Below are 22,210 nucleotides of genomic sequence, written 5' to 3'. Positions count from 1 at the left end.
GCAACAGGGAGAATCAAGATCCCTCATGCAGTCAGCTGTGTGGGTCACCCGGGCGTTCTCAAGGGGACCTTCACAGGTGGGGCAGCTGGCTCCTCATCTGGTTGCATAGCCAGCAATGCGTTTTTTCCAGAAGGCCATCTTTGAAATGGATGCCAACGAAATCAAACTTACTGTCAGGCACTTATGCTAGTGCCCCCGAGACCTTTGGAAGACAGTGGTTTCTGAGAGTGGCCCATCTCACTTTCAAACTGCAATTCCTTCCTTCCACCATCTTCCTTAACCCCCTCCCTCTTGTTTTAATTTGGGCTCTCCCAGAAGCAGACCCTGAGACAAGGACTGGAAGGTGACTGGTTATTTTCAGGTGGAGGGAAACATCAGTGGGGAAGTAGGAAGTGCATCAGATCAGTCTTGCAATATGAGGGCCCCTGCAGCTTGGTTCATCAGGAACCCAGGAGATAGCACAGTGTCATCCCACCCAGGAGCAGGGAGGCTAGGGCCCGGCACACTGACACCCAGCAGCCACTGTGTAAGGGCTCCAAGGCAGTGATGGTGCCGCAGTACTTCCTGACTGCTTTGTGTAAGGGTAAGACAAAGGTCCTCAAACAAATTAAGGTGATTCTGACATTTAAAAGCCTCTACACTAATAAGTCTTAAAGAATATGGCAGGACCAGGAGGCACCCACAGCCAGCTGCTACATCCTCTGCCCTGCAAACCCCTACCCCCAAAATCCTCTTGTTTAGGACCCTGGTCTGGCTGTGAGGCTCAGTGGTGGTCTCTCTCTAGTGAATGTTTGCAGAAGAGTGATGCCCATCACAGCAAGGGACTCTGAGAGTGGACAAGGACATCAGTCCCACCAAGGCATCGTGGAGCCATAAGATAACACACCTCTATAGGGGAAAATGATTTTAAAAGAAATAACTTTTTTCCCCAAATCTAATCATATATGATCACCTGAAACTATGAAAAATACAGAGAAGGAAAAAGGAACTTTTTTAGTTATTATTCAAATAATATTCCCTGGGAGACTTAGAACTACTTCCGCCAAGGCTGGAGTTCTGTAGCTCTTCTCTCAGAGTTGCTTCTCCTGCACCCCCTTCACTGAAATCAAAGACAGCAACATGAGTGCAGATGATGTAGTAAAAGGAAATTGTCTGTGAAAACCGCTGACTGTAGATGCCACATGAAACAGCAGGGTTACTGTCATGCTGTTTAGAGACACTTGCCCTCACAATTGAGAAGCCTTATGTGTATTGACATTTCAGCTAGAGCCTGTTCACCCCCATTAAGTCACAGGCCACTGTGATTTCCTGTTACCTTAGGTATTTTTCAGTTTAACTACTATCACCAAAGTTGTCTAGTTTTATTAGTTCCATTCAATCTTTGAAATTGCCAGATGAGGTAGTATTTATCCTCTAAAATCCCAGTTCAACAGCCATTTCCTCTGTGAAGCCTTCTCTGGTTTAATTCACTACCACTGCCCAGCAGAATGAATCTCCTATGCCCCATGTCAGTTAGGGAGGCCCATGGTAGCAAGTACAGAAACCTCAATTAATGGCAACAGAGGCAAATAGGGGGTTCATTTTCTCACATAGTAGGAAGTATAAAAGGAGCTGGTTTTTACATTATCAGCTGGTGAATGTCATCCTCAGGGCTTTGCCACACTCAGCATTGTGAGTATGTACCTTCATGCTTGTTGTCTCGTGATATGCAATGGCTGCTGCCATTCCAGACATCACATCCATGTTCAAACTGGAAAAAAGGATGAATCTCATTAGATCTGTCCCTTATTCTCATTGGCTAAATTTTGTCACCTGGCAATAGCTAGTTCCAGGGAGACTAGAAAAGCTGAGTTTACTGTCACTCAGAACAACAGAAAGTCTGCTCTCTTGGTAGTTTCTTCTCATGATTTTTGTTTTTACTGTGACTCTTTTTATCATGTTGGCTGTATCTGTTACCTGTTGCCACAATATTTGTATTGTGGTTTATTTGTAGAATGAATAGCTTCAAAACCTCAGGGACATACAACAACAGACATTTATTTAGTACATGGGTCTTTGGAGGCTCAACTGGGTTGAGCTTGACCATATTCTTGCCCATGTCTGGGGTTTATTGCTTGTCGACTGATCACTGATGGCCAGGGTTCCTCAGCTCTGCTCCACATGCCTCTTGTCCTCCAGGAGGCTAACTGGGGCCCATCCTCACAGCATTACTGTTGTTGCATGAAGTGCTTTGCCATGTCCAATGCCCTTTGCTCCTTTGTTTCCATTTACTCCCCACGACAGCCTCACAAGCTAACTGGACAGCATGGTGTGATTGGAGGTGCCAAGGCTAGGATTTAACATGAGACCCTTTACTCCATCCTGGGCTTCCTCCAAAGCTCCAGGATGCCTTTCTCTTAGCAGCTGCTGTGCCCATCACTGCTACACAGGCATTGCCCCTAATGGCCTCCAAATGTGACACCAGCTGCTCTGTGAGCGCTGCCCTCCACGGAACCCACACTTCAGATAAACAGGCCCTCATTCCATGCAAGCACACTCTGAGACCTGGTGGGTATGGATTAGTGAAGGGCACAGCTGTTGCCCTTCAAGAAAAGGGAGGACACATGAACCTCAGACACAGCTCATGGACCAGGCAGTGCAAGCTCTGTGCCACAGAGCCAGAGCCCCAGGGAGTTCCCAGACAGGAGAGGCCCCTGTGGCCATGAGCTCTGAGCTGAAGCCCTCTTCTTCTCTCCAGATACCCCTCACTCACTGTTTCCAGAAAGTGTCCCACATTCACTGATTGTGGTCATGGTAGCCAGGCTTCAAGCTCAGATTCCAGGGTACGTGTGGCATGTTTGCCATCCCAGGGTATTGGATCCCCTTGAGCATTTTTGAGAGTTTAAATCTGTCTCATATTTTTTTAGTGTACCTTGTAAAAAATATATATATTAAAAAAGAACATCACCCAACAATTCCAGATCTGGAAATGTATCCTGGAAATACAAAAGGATATGTTTTAAGATTTCCATTGCAATAGTGTCTGTGGTCCACTCCTTTGTAGAAGAAAATAGGAAGCCACTGAAAACAAAGAGGTAGCCAGGGTTTACTCATGTTCATGCTGATCACATTTATTCATATTTGTATGTGAATATGGAATCAAAATAAAACTTTTAAAAATAAAAAAATTAAGAAAGTACATCAATTACTCTGACCAGCAGCACCCAAAAGTGGAGGGCTAGGATTCTAGAGCTGCCCCTCCCTCTGTGTGGTTGAAGATCACCTATTATCAGGCTAGCTGGAAATACAAAGTGGTGATAGGTGGTGAATCAGAGAAGACCTCTCTGAGGGGAGGCAGCTGGGCTTGGCGGGAAGGCTCCGAGAGTCCTGAGGCCAAATCCAAGCCCTGCCATTTGCTAGCCATTTGTCCTTGGACAAGTTACTACATTCTCTGAAGTGTCTGGGAAATGGGGACAGTAACTCCCTGCTTCCCACTAAGGAGAAAAATTAAGTGAGGTAGTCCATATAAAGTACCTAGAGCACGCCTGTAATTGCTGACCCAAAAAAGAGTGGCAAATATTATTAATAGTATGATTAAATATTATTATTGCCAGTTATCACGGCAATATAGGAAATATAGAAAGGGTCAAATTAATGTAAAAATGCCTCACTCTATCAAATATTTGGGCCAGTTGTATTGATAGTACTGTCAATATCAGCAGGCTTTCTGTAACTCAAAGTTTGATTTTGGACATTTGGTTCCTTTATTCCATTTTGTTTTGGGGTTTGTTTTTTTTATTACAAACCTTTTTTAGAGCAATTTTAGGTTCACAGCAAAACTGCACAGAAGGCACAAGTTCCCTTTTCCTCTCTACCCCCACAGAGACACAGCACACCCACAATCAATATCTTGTTCTGTTCAGTTTGTTTTCCAGTGGGAACCTGATTTCTAGTAGGAGCCATGGCAGAGGATTAGAGCAGTTGCTTGTAAGCAAAGTGGCAGGGCTGCCCTCAGATGCCAGGAGGTGCCTGCAGCTGATGGGAGCCCCATCACCTGGCAGGCCCCTCTGGGTGTCCAGAGCTGCTGTGCCAGTGTGTCCCCCACTTCACACTGCCTTGTGCACAGGAACTCACATGATTTTCAATAGCCACCACCCTTGAAAGCACAGAGAGCTTGACAGATATGTTCATTTCTCATCTTAATCCAAGTGTTGATATAGCAATGCATTAAATGGGGCTTCTTCCCTTGAAACAGGATCAATATGTAATATTGGAACAGAGTCTTGGAGAGATGGTTTATGGACCTGGTTGTTTCAGTGAGTTGAGCATGTCAGCTATAGACAGTTTATTTAGATCTTGGTTAATGCACCAATGTGCAACTCTATTCCAATCACTGCCTTTGGCTGTCCTTTCAAAGATAAATGATAAAGCCTGCATTTCATTGAATCCACCAAGTCATGCAACAAAAGAAGGTTTGAGTCCAGTGACATTTGAGAATATGCATATTCTGACTCATCCACAGAGCTATAAAATATAGCATTAATTTTTTTTTAAATGATTCTAAAAAATCCACAGGCTACCAATTTGTATGGGATTATGAATAGACTAATCAATAAAAAGTTATTTTTACGGTTTCTCTGCATGCTAGACATCCTAGGCTCCTCAGAGATTAGGAAAGTGTAAAACAGGTCCTTACTCTAAATCCCACCACTTACAAACTTCACCCAAGGAATACAAATTCAGGGTGGGCAAAGCATAATCCTATGTAGATAGGATTATAAAATACAAACGGAGTCACACCAACAGAGGGAAAAACTGTTGTGATAAGGCCTTACAAACTCTTATATGGAAATATGTGTGTGTGTGTACAAGTGTACACTCATATATAGATAATTTAACAAAAAAAGACTGTACACACTATTTTATAACATTTTCATTTAGCAATGTTTCATAAATGCCTTTCCTCATCACTAAATATGGATTTACATAATCCCTTTTAACAATAATTAATTGAATGATGAATCATAGTTTATATAATGCATCCTTTATGGTATATTTTCATAGGTTTTGATAATTTATTATAGTCAGCATTTTGGAATGAATGTCCCTGCCACATATGCTTTTGTGCACTTGTCTGATAATTCCACAGAATCAAGATGCACTGTTAAGATGCACCTAAGAATCTTACAGTCTGGCTGAATAGACCAAACATATATGTGAATGGGAAAACCAGTTCATACAAGTGGGGAGGGGCATCTAATTTAGTGCAGTGGTCAAGGGTCTGAGGCCAGAGAGATTATTTCATGCTTGGGTTGCTAGAAGGCTTCATGAAGGGCTGTCACAAGTGACAGACTCAAATCAGTTTCATTTTAAGCGTAAAAAGCATGTTATCAGCTCATGAAGTTGGAAAGTCCACTTTGGTTTCAGACTGAGCTAGGTCCAAGGTTCACATGGAGTCACTGGGCACTGGTGTGTATGTGCACACATGTGTGTGTGTGTACATCTACCTGTCCCATCTCTTGGTTTGGCCTCTTGCTGTGTACGCTGCATTCTCAGGCCAGCTCTCTATGGCAGCTGCCTCCAGCAGCTCCAGGCTCTGGTGGCGTTTCTATCTCAGGAGAGCTCCTCTCTCCCAGTTTCTCTATTAACCCCTGCTTGGCCCCTTGAAGACCTGTGGCCCTCCCACCATGTGTGACGGAGAGTGTGGTGTTCTGGCGGCAGCCTGGGTCATGTGCCTGCACCCTGTAGGGGTGGGGGTGACATGTGGCTGAAGGCTCTCCCCATGGGGCAGTTCTCAAAAGGAAAGATGCTGGGACATCAGCAAATGGAGGAGGCATTGCCATGGAGGGTGCTGGAGCTTGAAGGATGAGCAGCCACACTCGTTAGCAGCGTCTGGCTGCAAGTAACAGGGAAACTGAAAACCAGGCTGGTCCAAAGGCCCTGTTATGAAGTCCAGAGGCAGGGTGGGCTCCAGCACCACATTAGTAATGGCTTGGTGATGTCATTAAGTTGACTCAGGGTCCATCCACTTCATGTCTAGTCAGATTTCCCTCAATATGGCTGCAGCAATCAATGTCCACAGCCAGCTCCATGTGCACAGCCAGTCCTGGAGGGTAAGAAATGGCTGGAGAATAAGAAATGGCCCCACCTAGCAAGGATATAAAACCTTTCCTGCCATCTGATTGGGCCAGCCCAAGACATGAGCCCCCCCTGAACCAATAGCCATCACTGGGGAGAGCTACACACTGATTGGTCAGTCAGTATCTACTCTTGGAGAAACAGGTGAGGTCATCTTCCACTTGGGGGATGGTGGATATTAAATGAAACTGGGTCCCATTAGGAAAGAGTGGAGGATGGATGCTGGGTGGTCAACCAACAATGGAATCCAAGTAATGTTTCATTAATTAGTGAGGAAACATGGAGTTGGATAAAGTAGAGAGGTGATTTATGGCCAAAAGGTAGAATTCCAGGGTATGCCCTGGACATAGCTGACCCACAGGGATAGGAATGTGAACAGGCTCAGTTGGAAGCACTCGTTTGCTTTTTCCCTCATTGCACAAATTTTTCTTGAGCACCTATTGTGCACCGGGTCTTGTGCTGTGTGCTAGGGATAAATAAGGTATCCTCGTGGACTACTGATGGGGAAGACATACAGCAAACTAATTTACCTTATGTCAACATACATCAAAATGTGTTATAATATGTCAAGAAAAGTAAAGGATAAGGGGGATAGAGAGAAATAGGAGGGAGGGGAGTCCAAGGCCTTTTGCTTAGGTTGACATTGAACCAGGGACCTGAAGGACATGATGGAGTGAGGTCATCTTGGGGAAGCATGTTCTGGGCAGAGAGAACAGCAAGTGCAAAGGCCTGAGGCAGGCATCCATGGCATGCTGGGGAGCAAGGAGGTGGCACAGGGGAGAGTTGTAGGCCATGAGGTCAGAGTTGGGGTGGGATCCTGTAGGGCCTCGCAGGCAATGCAGCCTTTGTACTTATGCTGAGTAGGATATCAGGCCCATGACAACAGAGGATGTTATTGAAGTAGAGAGTGCCTGGGCCCTGACCCTATGGCTCTGCCCTGACTCTGACTTTAACCTGTTCTTTCCTCTCTCCCAGGCCATGTACATGTTCTACGCACTGGCCATTGTGTGTGATGACTTCTTCGTCCCCTCCTTGGAAAAGATCTGTGAGGTATGTGCCTTGAATTCTCAGTATGTCTGAGCCAGACCGGGTGCCGCTCTAGCCTCCTCCACTGAGGTCCTGGGAAGCCCTCCCTGCAGCCTGGGGTAGCAACACCAGGCATCAGCATGCTTCCGAGTGATGAGCAGTATTAGTATTATTAGCTCAGAAGCTCCATCAATCTGCTCGGAGTTTCAGGGTGGAACAGGCGACCTTAACCTGAATGCCAGCTTCCCTGCCCCATTTGGTCAGATGCCAGCTCTCCCTGCCCTATTTGGCCCTAATTCATGGTGCTGGTTGTATTTCACTGCCCATTTTCTGTTCCTCTTAAACCCTGTTCTTCCTCCCTCTCACTCCATCTTCCTTTCCTCTCCTCTGTTTCTTGCTCCTATAATCCTCCGTCAGTGATTCATGAGGTCCTCACAGAATGAAAAATTGGCCGGCACACACCTCAGTCACCCTTCCTCTCTGTATATGTACAGAAATGCTCCAAGCAGAGGCCCGAAAGGTGAGAAGATAAAAGAATTGGCCACAGAGACCAGGAAAGGGACTCCTCATAATCAGCCCAGGGAATGCCAGGCTGAATACCAAGTTAAACACCTTTCATCAGAAAATATTCACATCTCTAGAACTCTTTCATTCTCTTGCTTCTTTCATCTCCTTGTCTGTTTTGAAATGTAATTGCCTTCATGTGGAAGCTTTCCATTTTACCTTATTTTTAATTCAGAATCCTGTTTTCAGAAAGGATCTCTCCCAGACACACCTCCCATCTGGAACTCAAGTTTGGTCATGTAGTTCTCAGGCTTTATCATCCCTCCCTTTTCCTCCTTCCCTCCCCCTAAATGTGTGATTCATTAGGTCTTGGGGGCAGTGGGGCCAGAAGTTGCATTTATATTAAGTTCCCAGGTGGTGCTGAGGTTGCTGGTCTGGAAAGCACATTTTGAGAACCACTAACTTAAGCAGTTTCTGCTACATCCTGAAAGTCTGTTGGTTTTTTGTACTTAAAAAATAATAATAATAATAAATTAAAGAAAATTGTTTCACAGTGACCCTAGAGAGACCCTGGGAATGGGTTCATTTTTATACTGAAAGTAGGAGACAGAGAGGAGTGGCATGGTATCTTGGAGGGAGAACAGGCAGTGTAGAAGCCCTTTATCCAAAGTGATTTATCCTGAGAACTGGGTCACCTAGTGAAGCAGGGGAGGAAGCCCTGGACAACCTGTAACTGGTGTCATGTGTGACCTCTGAAAGACCACCATTTGGGGTTTATTCATACAAAGCAAAGCACTCTCTCTCTTTCCCATACAGCCTTTAAGTAGCAATATCAAGACCCCATTCTAGAAAGGTGCATACAGTTGTCATAATGTGTTCGACTCAACTGAGGAAACTCTTAGGACCTGTAAGCTTACCCCTTTGGGGAGGAGGCAAGATGAAGTATAGTGTGGTCCTGCCATCCCCGGGCCATGGGGCTCAGAGCAGCCCCAGAGTGATGCACACAGGGGCTGGACAGAGTGCTGGCGACTTGGGAAGCACAGTGCCAGCACTGGGAGGGAGAGCTCCATTTGGCCAGGGATCAGGGAGGGGCTTGTGCAGGGCAGGACTGGAGCAGCCTTCTGGGATTTTTCACATTTCAAGGATGGATATTTGGTCAGTGTAGCATTGAACCATAGAACCAAGAGAAAAGAACCCCGGGCTGGAATTGGCACTTGGGGAGCCCTAAAGAATGCAGGGTGGGGAGCCCTGGAGAATGCACCTACCTCTTGGGCTCTTCTGCAGCTGTGGATGCCCTGGGAGGAGGGATTGTCATTCAGGACTAGCTCTCTCAGGAGGGAGGTGGGAATGCTTTCAGTGACTCTGTTCTAATAGATAGGACTCCCCCGGCTGGTGATTCTAAGCAGCCAGGTAGGTATTACCAGGATGAAGTGAATTAGGGATGAGAGAACTGGGGAGGTAGAGACAAGGAGGGAGAAGCAAACCAAGTGAAGGAAAGAAAGAGGACCTGCAGGTGAGCCTGAGGTGTGGGCCCCACTGCTAATGCCCCTCAGGGAGCCCCAGGGGAGCGCACACACAGTGCCAGGTGTGAGCTAGTGCAAAGACAGTGCCATGCCCACAGCAGCTCGTGGCAGGTCTTGGCAAAGCACCCGCGGAGCCTCCACTCTGCATTAGGTCACCTTCCCGCAGACTGCTGCCCCAGGGACTCACCTGTGCCCCTCACAGCTGCACCTTGCAACATGAGGTGTCAGCACCTACCTCTTGGGCTCTTCTCAGATCCCCATGTGAAGTTTGGCCATTCAGTTAAGAGCAAGATAAGCCGAGGATTTCCAAACGCTGTTAGGTTTCAGCCCATTGTTGGCCAGTGAGCCAGGGGCCCACGCCAAGGCCATGCTGCCCCTCCATGGCTCAGCGACGAAGTGCAGCTGCAGGCGCCCTGGGATGAGGGACTGTCATTCAGGACTAGCTCTCTTAGCTGGGTTGCCAGGAGAGAGTCAGCCAGCAGCTTACTTTCTGGATCCTGATTGTATACAGAAAATCTAAGCACGCTCACAGCCTCAAATATGTCTTGTCTTCTTGTCATCCAAATCGCCTTTTAATGAACAAACAGGGTAACCTGAGAACTGGCTGTATAGGGTACCCTAGCAGGGCTCCCCATTCTACTCCCCCTTCTCCCTACCTCAGGGTTTCAAGACAGCATGGAGGATGGGGGGTGGGCCACCCTAAGCCTCTGTAGACTCCTAGAATCAAGGCTTACAAACTGATTGCCAGGAGTTCAAGATCAGCATGCATTGAAAAAATCAAGATATTTTGCATGAAAATATGGATTTTGGCATCTCTTAAGAAATAAGGATTTTTGGTAACACAGAGAAAGCTCAGCAGGACTGCCTTTAGGAAGGAGGTGAATGCCCACCGTGCCTGCCACCAGCCCACTCCACTCCTTCTTACTGTCTGCACAGCTCCTGGGGGCATTTGGGTAGGGGTACCCTAGATCTTGTCAAGAGCCTTTAACTCACAGGGGTATGCAACCCCCTCCCTGACCTTGTCGGGATGAGAGTGGTAAGAGGAGCCATGGCCTAGCAGGTAGTCAGGCAAGAGTGACCACGGCCTGGGAGGAGGACGGGGGCATTGAGCTTGGGACCCTGGGAGTCACGGTCGCCTGTTGCAGGGGAAATCCCAACTCACCTGTGCTTTGTCCTTGCTCCTGTGTAGCGCCTGCACCTCAGTGAAGATGTGGCTGGGGCCACATTCATGGCAGCAGGCAGTTCGGCCCCAGAGCTGTTCACGTCGGTCATAGGTAGGTGATGACCTGGGGATGTCTCGGCCCTGCCCTTTCTGAAGGACAAGGGCTCTGGGGACAGACAGGTTGTCTAATAGGAAATGAGAACACCAAGGATCCAAAGAGCAGCACACCAGCCTCCCATCCCACTAGAGTTGCTGTTATGATTTTAAGTGATGCTTCTACTTTGCATGAACGTGCCCCACACTCTGTGCTGATGCTCCTGTGGGATAGTGGCCCCTTTGCAGTCCTAAAAACTCTCTCCAGGTCTCAGCTCTGCGTGTAGACTCTGAGAACAGTCTAAGGCTTTAGAAAGCTCCCCCACGTCCACTTGGGAATGCAATCAGCCACAACAGCCCGGCTGAGTCTAAGTCTGTGTTTCAGGGGTCTTCATCACCAAGGGCGACGTGGGAGTTGGAACCATTGTGGGCTCTGCGGTGTTCAATATCCTGTGCATCATCGGTGTCTGTGGGCTCTTTGCCGGGCAGGTAAGACTGACAGCAGAATGTGGCATGTGGGGAGGAGCAGTATGGAGGTGAGGGGCCTGTCTTGCAGGAGCACAGCCAGCATGGGGGCCAGTGGTCTTGGGCAGCAGTGACATGGGAGCTCATGCCTTCGGAGGCTGCCCCAGCTGGACCTGAAACTGTCAGCACCATTATTTGGCCTCCATGTTGATGGACTGCAGAATGCCCAGGTCTGCATAAGTAAGCCAAAGATGCAGGCTAAGATCTGGAGGTGGCACACTCATTCTGATGTATTACTGATCTGAACTGGAATGACCTAAGATAATTTTAGGTATGGTTTGGCCTCAATGGAAATAGAGTAAACAAGAGAAAGAAAGGAAAGGATACAGATTTCTTTTGCTGAAATTGGTTTGCAGTTGTCACAGTTACAGTCCAGTCCTTCTTTGTCTGCAACAATCAATTTACCTACGTGTTCACTCTAGCTTACTCTTGGGGTCCCGGGGGGCTTTGCATGTGCGCATTTCATCTATGGAGACTGTTCCACTGCCAGGGTGTATCATGGGGTCTGTGTCCTTTCCGGGCACTGGTGTCTGCTTTGGAAAGCCTCGGGAAGACTCCCAGAAGTCACCAAAGGGGGAGACCGCCTGGCAGCCTTGGCACGGCGATTACTCCCAAGGGTTTGCAGCTGCCCTGCCAGCGCTGATGTCCTAGTTTCTTCAGAGGAATCCTAAGCTCTTTGGCCAATTACCCAGGCTTTGAGTGTCTTCTAGGAAAAGCAACTTCTTAGAAGTCCACTGAGGGCACTTCAGTCGCAGCATGGAGGAGCCTGCTGATCCTAAGCAGCTGCAGCTGTGGAGGAGGCTAGTCCTGCAGCTGGTTGGTGGGAATGGCTACAGAAACCTGCAAACCTTTTCCAGGCTCCTCTGTGGTGCAGGTACACACCGTGCCTGACTCCAACAGAGGAAAGCCTCCTGAGGGATATACTCTGGCACACGCCTGCTGTTCTCCACCACCCATTTCTCACTTCCATCATTTCCTGGCTGCTGATGTGCCTGGATTGCCTAGCGTGTTCGTTGCTCCTGGGTGACAGGCAGAGGGTCACCTGCATCTCAGCGGAAGTCAGTGCCAGAGCCCACAGGTGGAAGGTTGCTTCTGATCCTGAGCAGTTATGTCCATACGGGGTGATCGAGTCCTGCCCAACTTATTAGACTGAACATTTTATTTTTCTCTCACCCTTTTGGTCCATTTTCTCTAGTCTTAGATTTTGTGGTCCCACTACATGGTGCTTGTTAGACCCCCTGTAAATATAGTTAATACCAAAAAATGAGCCTCTGTCTTTGCCTGTGGGGCCATTTGTGCTTCCCAGGCTCTCGTCTGAGTTGGATGCCTTCTCATTGCCTCCTGGAGATGAATAGTCACATCCTTCAGAAAAGCCTGTTGCTGTTCATGCTCTCTTAATTAGCATTGTCACCATCAGCAGTATGATGATTAGCCTGGCCATTATTAGTGTTGTCATTAGTTCATTAGTCATTTGTACCTGAAGTTTGATGCAAGGGAAGCCCAAAGGGGGAGCAATAATGTAAAGATATGAGACAAATGACTGGGAAGTGTCTAGTGAATGCCATGCAGCTCATTACATATGAAGTGCATTTGCATTTCATAATTTACTAGGAGTGTGGTTAATGACTGGGTTGGTTAGAATACCTGCTTGAAAGGCAGCTTGCTTTGTGAACTTCAGCAGGTGCTGGTATCCCTCACTTTACCTGCTCTGGAAGGCCTTTCCAAGCTCAGCTCACACCCCTACACAATCGTGGTCAGAAACACCAACCACCGTGGTGACAGGAGCCCACCTGAGGACTCTGGGGCCAGCCTTTCCTTCTGTTCTCCCTTGTCCCTGTGCCCACTTGGAGAGTTCCAAGGCCATTCTGCTTTCTTCTTCAGGATTTTGTAGAAACCCTGAAGTCTTTACTAAGGGAGCAAAATGATGTTTTAAGAAGAGCATGGGCCCAGGAACCAGACTGGCATGGGTTTGAATCCTGATTCTACCATTTGCTAGGTGGAATCTTGGAGAAGTTATGTCACTTCTTTAAGCCTCAATGTTCTCATCTAGAGAATGGGTATAAGGGCACCTATTCCCCTAACATCAACGTAAGAATGAAACATAACATGTTCAGCATTGAACGGCACCTGGCCCATACAGTAAATGCTCAATGAAACTTAGACACCATTTATGGGCTCACAAAAGAATAACAGCTCCTGGGGTCCTCACCTCCAAATTCCACCCTAGGTCAGCACAAATTCCACACTAGGTAACTTGGCCAAGCAGTTGGCAGAACTTCCTAATTAACTAGAGGAGCAGCACCAGGATGTCTGGTGGGGAAGGAGGGCAGGTGAGGGAGAAGGTCTTCTATGTGAAAATCAAAATGTTGATCTATGGTTTCAGAGGACTGGTCCTTGCCTTTGTGCTGTCTGGTCAGCAGGAGGGAAAGGAAAATAGGTAAGAAGTGAATGCTGCCTTACACACCAAGAAGCCCTCCCAGAAGGCAGAGCGGATGCAGCAGAACATTGCAGCAAAGGATGGATATTGGAAATTGAACTGATTAATGAATCTGATCCTGGGTCTCACTTAGCTTTGTTATTCAGGTTGTTCTACACTTTCTTTAGGCTGGGAGAATTACCTACGTGTTCCCCGGGGGCTTCTGTCTAATGTATTCTGGCATGAAGGGCTGCTGGTGACCAAGTCTGTTACCCATCTGAAACTGAAGGAATTAAGCAGGAAGGTTTGAGTTCCTGGCTCAGTTAGGGTTTTGATGAATTCAGCGTAATTAAACGTCTGCTGTATTTGCCGTTTGCAACGTTCCCAGCGCTTTGGTGTTTGCCCAAGGTGCTTTGGGGAGTTTTATGGGACAAGAAGGAAATTGCTTCTTAGAAAGTGGCTTATAGAGTGGTTCTTGCCACCCCCACAAGACGTTTACAGGGCTGTGGTACTACAAGTTTTCTTTATTTAAGAACAGAAAATAGTAACAACAAAGAAAGAAGAGCAAGCTCTGGCTGCAACATACTGATGCATTTCGCATATTGTACTGAGAGAACTTCATGCCAATTTTGTAAAACGATGTGTTTATGAATTAAGTCTACCACCCAGAGCATGTTAAGCTTTAGAGACATAACCACAAACAGAGAGGAAACAGTTTAACTGTATCCCAGATTAAGACTTTCATGTCCAGTCATGACAGGCTGGCAGATGGCTCCACTGTATAAGAAGGACCCCAGCATCCTGGCAGCCTTGAAATGTGCCTCATGTTCTTTGCATGATGAGGTAGATCTAATCTTGGCTGGTGTTGCCGTTTTTCAAATCACATCCTGCCACACAGGCCCCTTTACACAAACCGGAGCAGCACCTAAAAGTCGCACATCTGAACTGAAACCTGCCTTACTTGGGTTTCCCTGGAAAGAAACTCAAAACAATGATTCAAATGCAAGTAGTTTATCTGGAAAGTGATCCCAGTACATGCTAGTCAGGAAGTAGGGTAGTAAGACAGGGAAGAGAAAGCAGCCAAGGAGCATGTATGAGCCATCAGGTGCCTTGCTTCCTCCAGGGGACCTGGGAGTTGGTGTAGAACATGGGCCTCTAACTTATCCCAGCCAAGGAGAAAGGACCTGGGGGATTTATCCACCAGCCTCCACCAATTGTTGGTTAAGGACTTCTCCTGAGGGACATGAATTCCAGCTTGTTGAGTGCATTCGACATAGGGGCAGAGAGACATAGGGGCAGGTCCCTGAAAGGACCTGAAATGGTAAAGGTAGGGAGATAGGAGTGGAGCCCATTAAATACTTGCTGCAAACTCAACTAAACCTTTAAAAATGAGCCCCCTGGTAGGTCTCATCTCCAGCTCCCCTAGATGAAACACCAGCATTAGTACTAGGCTGGCTATTAAGAGCTCAGGGTCAGGACATCATGACCTTAGGGAATTTCCTCTAATGGTAAAAATAACAGCTACCATTCAAGGTGCTTTCTGCTTCTAGTTAGAACCAGGAAGACCTTAGCTCTCATGGGAACACCAGAAAAAGATCTGGAAAATATACAAGTAATACTTATGCATGGGACTATCAAACAACAACGGAGGCAAGAAAGGTTTGATGAACTGATTTCCAGGGAGGGGTGCCCTTTGTGAGTGGGATATGACCCCTGGCAGGTCGGGATGCAGGAGAACAGAGGGCTGTCAAGATCTAGGCTTTTACTGAGTGGACACAGAGTTGATGGAACTACAGGCAATGGTGAAGGTCAGTGGGATGTACTAGAGTCTGGAAGACCATCAAGTACAATAATAATTTGCTTGACACGCCATCTTCTCCATCCCAGCCCACATGTGCCAGAAACTCCAAGTGAATGCGGGGCTGACATGCAGAAAGAAATCATTCCATCTGCCCATCTCCCACATTCTCCCAGTACCTGAAATTGAGGCAAGTCCCAAGGGGTTCCGTGGAATCCCAGGTCAAATCCTGATGGAGGTTGTCCCTTCCTTAGGAAGCTGGAAGTGGAGGGTTGGACCAAGCAGAGGTGAGCCGCAGCCCAGCCCAGTCAAGTAGGACCTTGCGGAAACGGCAATAATCACCTCCTCACTTTAACCAACAGATGAGAGCAGAACTTGACATTTCTGGGGGAAAAACCCAGTATTATTCTTCAATTCTCATTTTTCTTCTGTATGTAATTTCCAGGATGCAAAATAAATTACAAAGCCTGTGAAGAGGCAGGAATAGGACTCATACCCAAGGAAAACCATCACAGAAGCAAACCACAGATGATCCAGATACAAGAATTTGCAGAGAAGAATTTAAAACATCTATGTTAAATAGAGACAGATGGGAAGAGTAAATGAGTGGATGGGTAATTTCAGCAGATAAGTGGAAAAATCAGAAGTCATATATTAAAAAATCAGCTAGTATTTATTAAGCTTCTCCAATATGCAGGCATCACACAGGATGCTTTATAAATATTTTTTAAAATACACCTACTGAGTTTTAAGATACTATTATCCTCATTTACAGACTAGGAAATGGGTACCTGGGGGCAGGAGGGACTACCATGAGTGGTTTATCCTGGATTGGAGCTCACATCTGCTGGCTGTGTGCTCCATTCTCTTTCCTCATAGGGAGCCTATGATTTAAAAATCTCCAAATGTTATTATTGATTATTATGATGATCCCCAGCTTTTATGTATTCTTTACAAGTGTTAAGTATAGGAGCTGGAGGCATTGTAAAGGATGGACACACAGCAGAGTGGTGGAGCCCCGGGATGGATGATGGATGTGCTCAGCCCAATTGGTGCTCTGCTAGAAGCATCTTGAATAATCAAATGGCATCGTCCACTGCTGGGCTTTCACTCCCACCAAACAGACAGAGGGTCAGGCTAATGAACATAGTGAGAGACCCACAGACCACCCCAGTTTACCTGTACACCTTGGTTCCTAGCTTACTGTTCCCCAGACAAAGCCCAACACATTATCAATGATGTTCTGATTCTGAGAAACATCAGGAATCCCCAAGAGGCTGGGGTCTGAGGACAGGTGAGGCCAAAACACAATTAGTTGCAAACCTAAAAATAGGGGCTGGAGGCCTACCATTCACCCTAGAAAGGGGAAGTGCAAGGGAGAGAATGAGTGATCCTTGGAGTAATCAAGCAACAGAGAGTGAAGGCCCTGCTAGAAAGACAGGGTGCTCTGAGACTCGAGGGAGGGCCCTGCGGGGGAAGAAGGGTGCCCTCAGATTCGAGCCGGTGAGGAGCCCGAGAAAGGCTTTGTGGTGCAGGGGTAGATGAAGGCCAGAGTCATGTCCAGCTGGAGCAGTCCCTGGATTCCATCACATTCCAACAAAATGGAGCTTTTCCCAGTGTCGTTTGCAGGCCACCTGCCTCAGGAGGTCCTTGTTAGAAGGCAGAGCTCCAGCCTGAGTCCAGAGCAGTTGAATCAGAACAGCTGTACCTGCTTGAGCCCCATCTGCAGGCTCAGCTCTGCTCAGACTCCTGGACCAAACTTGGCCCTGAGCAAGAAGCAGCTCTCCTTGGGCGATGGCCCAGGCAGCATAAATGCTTCCCCACTCTGCCCCAGTCCTCTAACCGGCTCTCTGGTCTCCCTTACTATTCCCTGGTGCTTCCTTTCGCTGGCTGTTACCCTCTCCACTGCCCCCTCAAGGCCAGGTCCTGACAGGGCCCCACACCTTATCGTCCCCTGACAGCCACTGTTGTTCCCAGCCCAGAGTTCCATTATGGTCACCCACCCAGCTCTGTGCTGCTCCTCCCTCACCCCAGATCTCTGTGTTTAGCTTTGACTGTGACTCATACCATTTGTTTCTGACTTACTCTTCCTCCGTAAAATCGTCTCCTGAAATCAGATCCATCCTCAGACCCACATCTAGAGTAGTTAAGAGGCTTTCAGTTTCAGGTGACAAGGAAACACAGCTCTAACTGGCTTCTTAAATAAAGGAAATGTATTAGTGTCTCTGAAAAATACAGAGGAAAATGTACATCTGGCATGGTTTGATCAGGGATCCAGCCTCATTTTCTATGATTCTCTTGTCACTAACCTTCCCCTGACTATCTTTCATGGAACACAAACAATTGTCTCAAAGCTCCAAAAATTTTTCCAAAATATTGATTGAAAAAAGCCATATATAAGTTGGACCTGCACAGTTCAAACCTGCATTGTTTCAAGAGTCAACTATACAAAAAAAAAAATTCTCAAAGGAAATGCAGTGAGCTAGGAGATAACTGGAGGGGAAGATGGAAGAGCAGTTTTGGCACAAGCAGTGAGGAAAAGTGTGTCAAAGGAACCCCAAGTCATGGAGGCAAGTCCATGTGGCAATCTAGGAAGGAGTGGTGGTGCTCAGACAAGATCAAGCGTGGCACGTTTGAGGGTCAGAAAAAGGCCAGCTTGGAGTCCAGTGAAGGGGACTGTAGCTGAGAGGGGGCTCTAGCTGAGGCGGACTGCAGTGGGGATCTGGTGCATGGGAAGCCACTGGAGAGTTGGAAGCTGTACAGTAACATTATCTGATTTATACTTTGGGAAATTTACTCCAACTTCTCTGTGGGGAAAGATACCCTATGTTGGCAAGATGTGGCAGGGAAACCAGTTAGGAAACTGTGGTGAGACATGAGCTGAATCTGAGGCAGTAAAGAGTATAAGAACTGGTTGTTGGGCTTAGAATACTTTTGTAGGTGACACCAACAGGATTTGCTGATTAATTGAAAATGAGGTGAGACTAATACAAAGCATAGAAGACTCAGGGATTTTTATCCTGAGTGATGTGTAATGTGTCCCAACTCTACAAATGAGCAGAGTGGTCATGGGAAATAGGAGAGTTTGTTTCCAGGTAACAGCCAGCCTATAATCTAACCTGTCATAAAGTCTACCACAGTGTGTCAGATGCAAAAACTTGATAGGGTCACTGAAATGCTCTGTGAGATTTTATTTTTAATTGAAAATTTTACCAGCCATCTGTTACTCACTGACCACTTTGTTGGGCAGCTTCTGTCAGTGAATCCTTCTCAGTCTCACTGAGCTGTGCACAGCCCAACTCACCCATGGAGACTTGCTGGTTGTCACTTATTGTAAAAGCCCTGACTAGTGCCTTCTAGGACCTTGGATACATGACATCTGTGTCCGGGACAGCCGTGTGCATCTCATGCCAATCTCAGCCTTTACGAATTGACAATTGGCACCTAGGGGCTCCATAGACACTGGTAGTCATGACTTTGCATATGGTGAAGCCAGATAAAAGCAGTTGAAATCCACAGTATTTACTCTGCTGTGGCTTGACCCATCATATTCTCTTGTCATCTCCTTTTCCCTACCTACCCTAAGTCCAGCAGAGCTGGGAGATTTTATCAGATCATTGTAGGCTACAGTACCATGGGAGTGTCATTATTCAAGGTTCTCTGAGTTCCTGACAAGCCATATCTCTACTTGCTAATTCATCAGGCAATAGGGACTCAATTTGAAGTTTCAAAATGGAGAATCAGGAGAGGTAACCAGGAAAGTTTTATTGGATTTGTCTTGCTTTAAAAAAAAAAAAAGAAGCAGAACATTTTTCTAGTCCATTTTTTTTTATTCCCCACCAATCTCCTCTTATTTGTGTGAAGTAAGACATTTATGCCCTCCTGATCCAGCTGCTCTTTCCTGCAGGGGAAATATCACTCTGCATTTAAATGGAAACCTTAAGACTGGACCTGAGCCTGAATTTCTAAGTGAGAAAGAAACAAATGTCATTAACCTTTCCAGATAGTGTGCAGACCATCTGGGGCAATGCGAGGGCTCATGTACCAAATGTCTGGCTTTTACAAGCAAAGAAAGGTGGAGTAGAGGTTGGCCTGAGGCTCTTCCTCCCATGCCTGAACCAGGGGTGGCTTATCTGTACAGCAGGGAGGGGAACTCTTCCATTCTCTGTAATGGATATACATGAGCTGCCTGCCATTCCCTGGGAGATGGGGAAGAAAATGGCCATGGTGTGCTTTATTTGTTTGTGATTTTTTTCACCAAGATCAAACTGTGGCTGCAGTTGGGGCACAGAAAATTAGAATTAGAGTAACCAGCAGCTGGGAGACTCAAGGGCTAGGCCAGCTGTTAGACAACTTTAGACCCCTGGCCTTCATCACTTTAAGATCTTAGTCATTACACAACAAACTTTCTTTTTCCACTCTCTTGATCTGTCTTTGATCACTGCAACATGCAGCTTCCAAAAACATGGGTCCCAGGTTCCCCACAGCCTCTTTGCTCTTTTTCTCTTTTTGTTTTTTTAACAATATATAACATTCTTCTGCCCCCAGGTACTATCTGTTTTTATTTTAAACTAAAAACTTTTACTATTAATAGCTCATCTTTATTGGAATCTCAGCCAAGTTAATACAAAATAATATGTATTAACTCATTTCATCATTGTATCAAGACCCCAGGTATAACTATTGTTTTTCTAATTTTACAGATGAGAAAAATAGAGCCCAGAGAGGGAAGTGGAAAAACTTGCCCCAGACCACGCATCAGGAATTACAGAGTTGGGACTGAGGACTAGACAGACTTGGTTTAAATAATTTGTACCCTTTGTGTGACAAAAACTAGTGGAACAAAATGATACAGAGAGGCCTTCATAGTGGATGGTTGTAGAAGAACATGTCTCACAGTTGAAGGAAGAGGCCAACCAAGATTGTCAGATGGCTCTTCGAACTGGGCTAGAAGTCTACGTGTAAGGGGGTATCCTTGAACCTTTTTGTTTTAGAAGCTTTGATAGGAATTACTGAGAGTGGTGACCCAGGGACTCATCTCTGTGTGAAAAACAAGGTGATGTCACCTTTCAGAAACCAGCATTAACACATGCCCTGACCATGGCAGGCATTGAAATGTGGTGTATGGGACTACGTGAATTTTAAGGCGCTTTCAGATACTAATTTCTAAACCAGGGTGCTATGGTGCTGTGACCTTCTGCAGCGCAGAGCAGCAGAGGGCCCACCCTTCCACTGTCTCGTGTTGATCGGGGTTGCCCTTGGTTGATTTGTCCGGCCCATTCTGCCCTTGCCCTCTATCCTCTTTTTCAGTGGAGTCCACTCTGCTTCAGGAGCAAGGAGGAAAGATGGAAGGGGCAGTCAGGCAGGTTCTTATAGGACCCAGGAAGGCAAAGCCAGGGGTGGCCCTTTCCAGAAATACATTTGTTTTGGAGCCCTCGGGTGGCTCAGTTTTACTGTGAAGGCCTAGCCAGGGAGTCTCCATGAGAGAAAGTTTCAGAGCTGTTCACACAAGGCAGTGAACCAAGTCAGAGCGGGAGAGCTGGTGCTTATACCCCAGCAGAGGGTTCACCTTCAGCCGTCTCCTCGCCCCCAGCTCCAGCCTCCAGACCCTGTCAGCTCCACCTGGACCAAGCGTGATTTATAAGCAAAAGGATCCTTATGAATAATCAAGTCTCTGGGCTGATTTGGCCGGGGCTGGGGCTGCCATCCCTGAGTCCTGGTCCCAGGCTTAGATTCTGCAGGGCTTTGACCTGAGCCGTCCTGGCCACACCATAGCATCAGCCCCCTGAACGTTCACAACTGCTGCACCAGGCCACTCAGGGTGGAAAGATGGTGTATCCTGGCTTTTTACATTTCCAACTTGGATTTCCTAATTTCTCTCCTTTTCCAAAAAATAGAGAGCAGAGTGGAAGGCAGTCCTGAGGTCACTGGCATGCTTTTGGTGCTCATGAATCAAGAGAGCCCAGCAGAGATGGAAGCCAATGAACTCCCTAGATAGTCTGGAGTGGCTTCGTATTTGTGACCAAGTCCTTTGGGGCTCTGCACACCTGTTTGCCCTGCAGGCTGACTATTGTCAAACCACTTAGCTATGCTTTGAAAGCAGGAAGTTCTCTCTTTGTTGGAAGGAAGAACTGGTTTCATTGAGCTTTCAGAGTTTGAATACACTTTTCCCCTTCATTTCTTTTCTTTAATTCACTAAACTGCTTGTTCATTTTGGAATTAAGCATACTATCACCAGCCTTGGAGCCATGTATGTGCATAACCCAGAAAAATCCTGTGTATTCCTGGGGTACCAATTGCAGCTATCCTTGTACCCTCCTCACACTGGGCCTGGTGCGGAAGAGAACAGCCATGCCTTTGTCTCTGTTGTTTCGGGGTCTGCACCGAGCCCCATTATTCCAGGTCCTAGTAAGGATTTCCAAGGAAGGCGTGGGACTCCAGTGGCCATTACTCCGTGAAAGGCAGCAGAGGGGCTTACAAGCGTCAGATAGCACCAGCATGGTGCAGTTGCTTACTAATCAATGCATATTTATTGAGTGTTAGTTCTAGTACTTGGGGAGATGATGGCAAGACAGGACAGGCCCCTGAGTTCTTGTGTTGCTTATATTGTAGTCAAGGGAAGACAGTAAAGAAGTACACAAAAAATCAACAAGGTAATTTCAGATAGAAGTAGTGTGAAGATAGAAAAGTAGGGTGACCTTAGTGCCTACCAGGGATGGAAGGGCTGAAATGGGTCCACCACAGACGGTGCTGCAGAGAAAGTCCTCTTTGGGGCTGAGGCCTGATAAGCATGAATTTGGAGTCATGTGAAGACCTAGAATATTCCAGGCAGACAGCTGCCTGCAAAGGCCGTGAAGCAGGAACAAAGGGGCAGGTTAGGGGAGCAGAAAGAAAGCCAGAGCTGCTGGAGAGCAGGAACCTGGGGGCAGAGCTCGGCGCTGGGCAGGGCCGGCCATGGGCTCCCGAAGGCCCTGGTGAGGGGTTTGCTTACAACCAGGACGGTGTGCTAGGGAAATACTCAGGGGCTTTTTCCCTGGTGAGACAAC

At 46.9% G+C, this 22,210-nt stretch overlaps 1 protein-coding gene across 1 annotated transcript in view; it reads left to right on the top strand.

Annotated features, from left to right (window-relative positions):
* Positions 1 to 22,210, top strand: part of SLC24A3 (solute carrier family 24 member 3) — a 464,546-nt gene that overhangs the window by 342,224 nt on the left and 100,112 nt on the right. Inside the window, exons 4-6 of the mRNA XM_036892190.2 lie at positions 7,093 to 7,167; positions 10,360 to 10,444; positions 10,811 to 10,914. Coding sequence (XP_036748085.2) covers positions 7,093 to 7,167; positions 10,360 to 10,444; positions 10,811 to 10,914 — 264 coding nt within the window. The remainder of the gene's footprint in view (positions 1 to 7,092; positions 7,168 to 10,359; positions 10,445 to 10,810; positions 10,915 to 22,210) is intronic.

Source organism: Manis pentadactyla, chromosome 5 (genome assembly GCF_030020395.1).
Source record: "Manis pentadactyla isolate mManPen7 chromosome 5, mManPen7.hap1, whole genome shotgun sequence".
In the NCBI taxonomy this organism is placed as follows: Eukaryota; Metazoa; Chordata; class Mammalia; order Pholidota; family Manidae; genus Manis; species Manis pentadactyla.
Note: the sequence above shows the minus strand (reverse complement) of the source record. Positions and strands in the feature narration are given on the sequence as shown.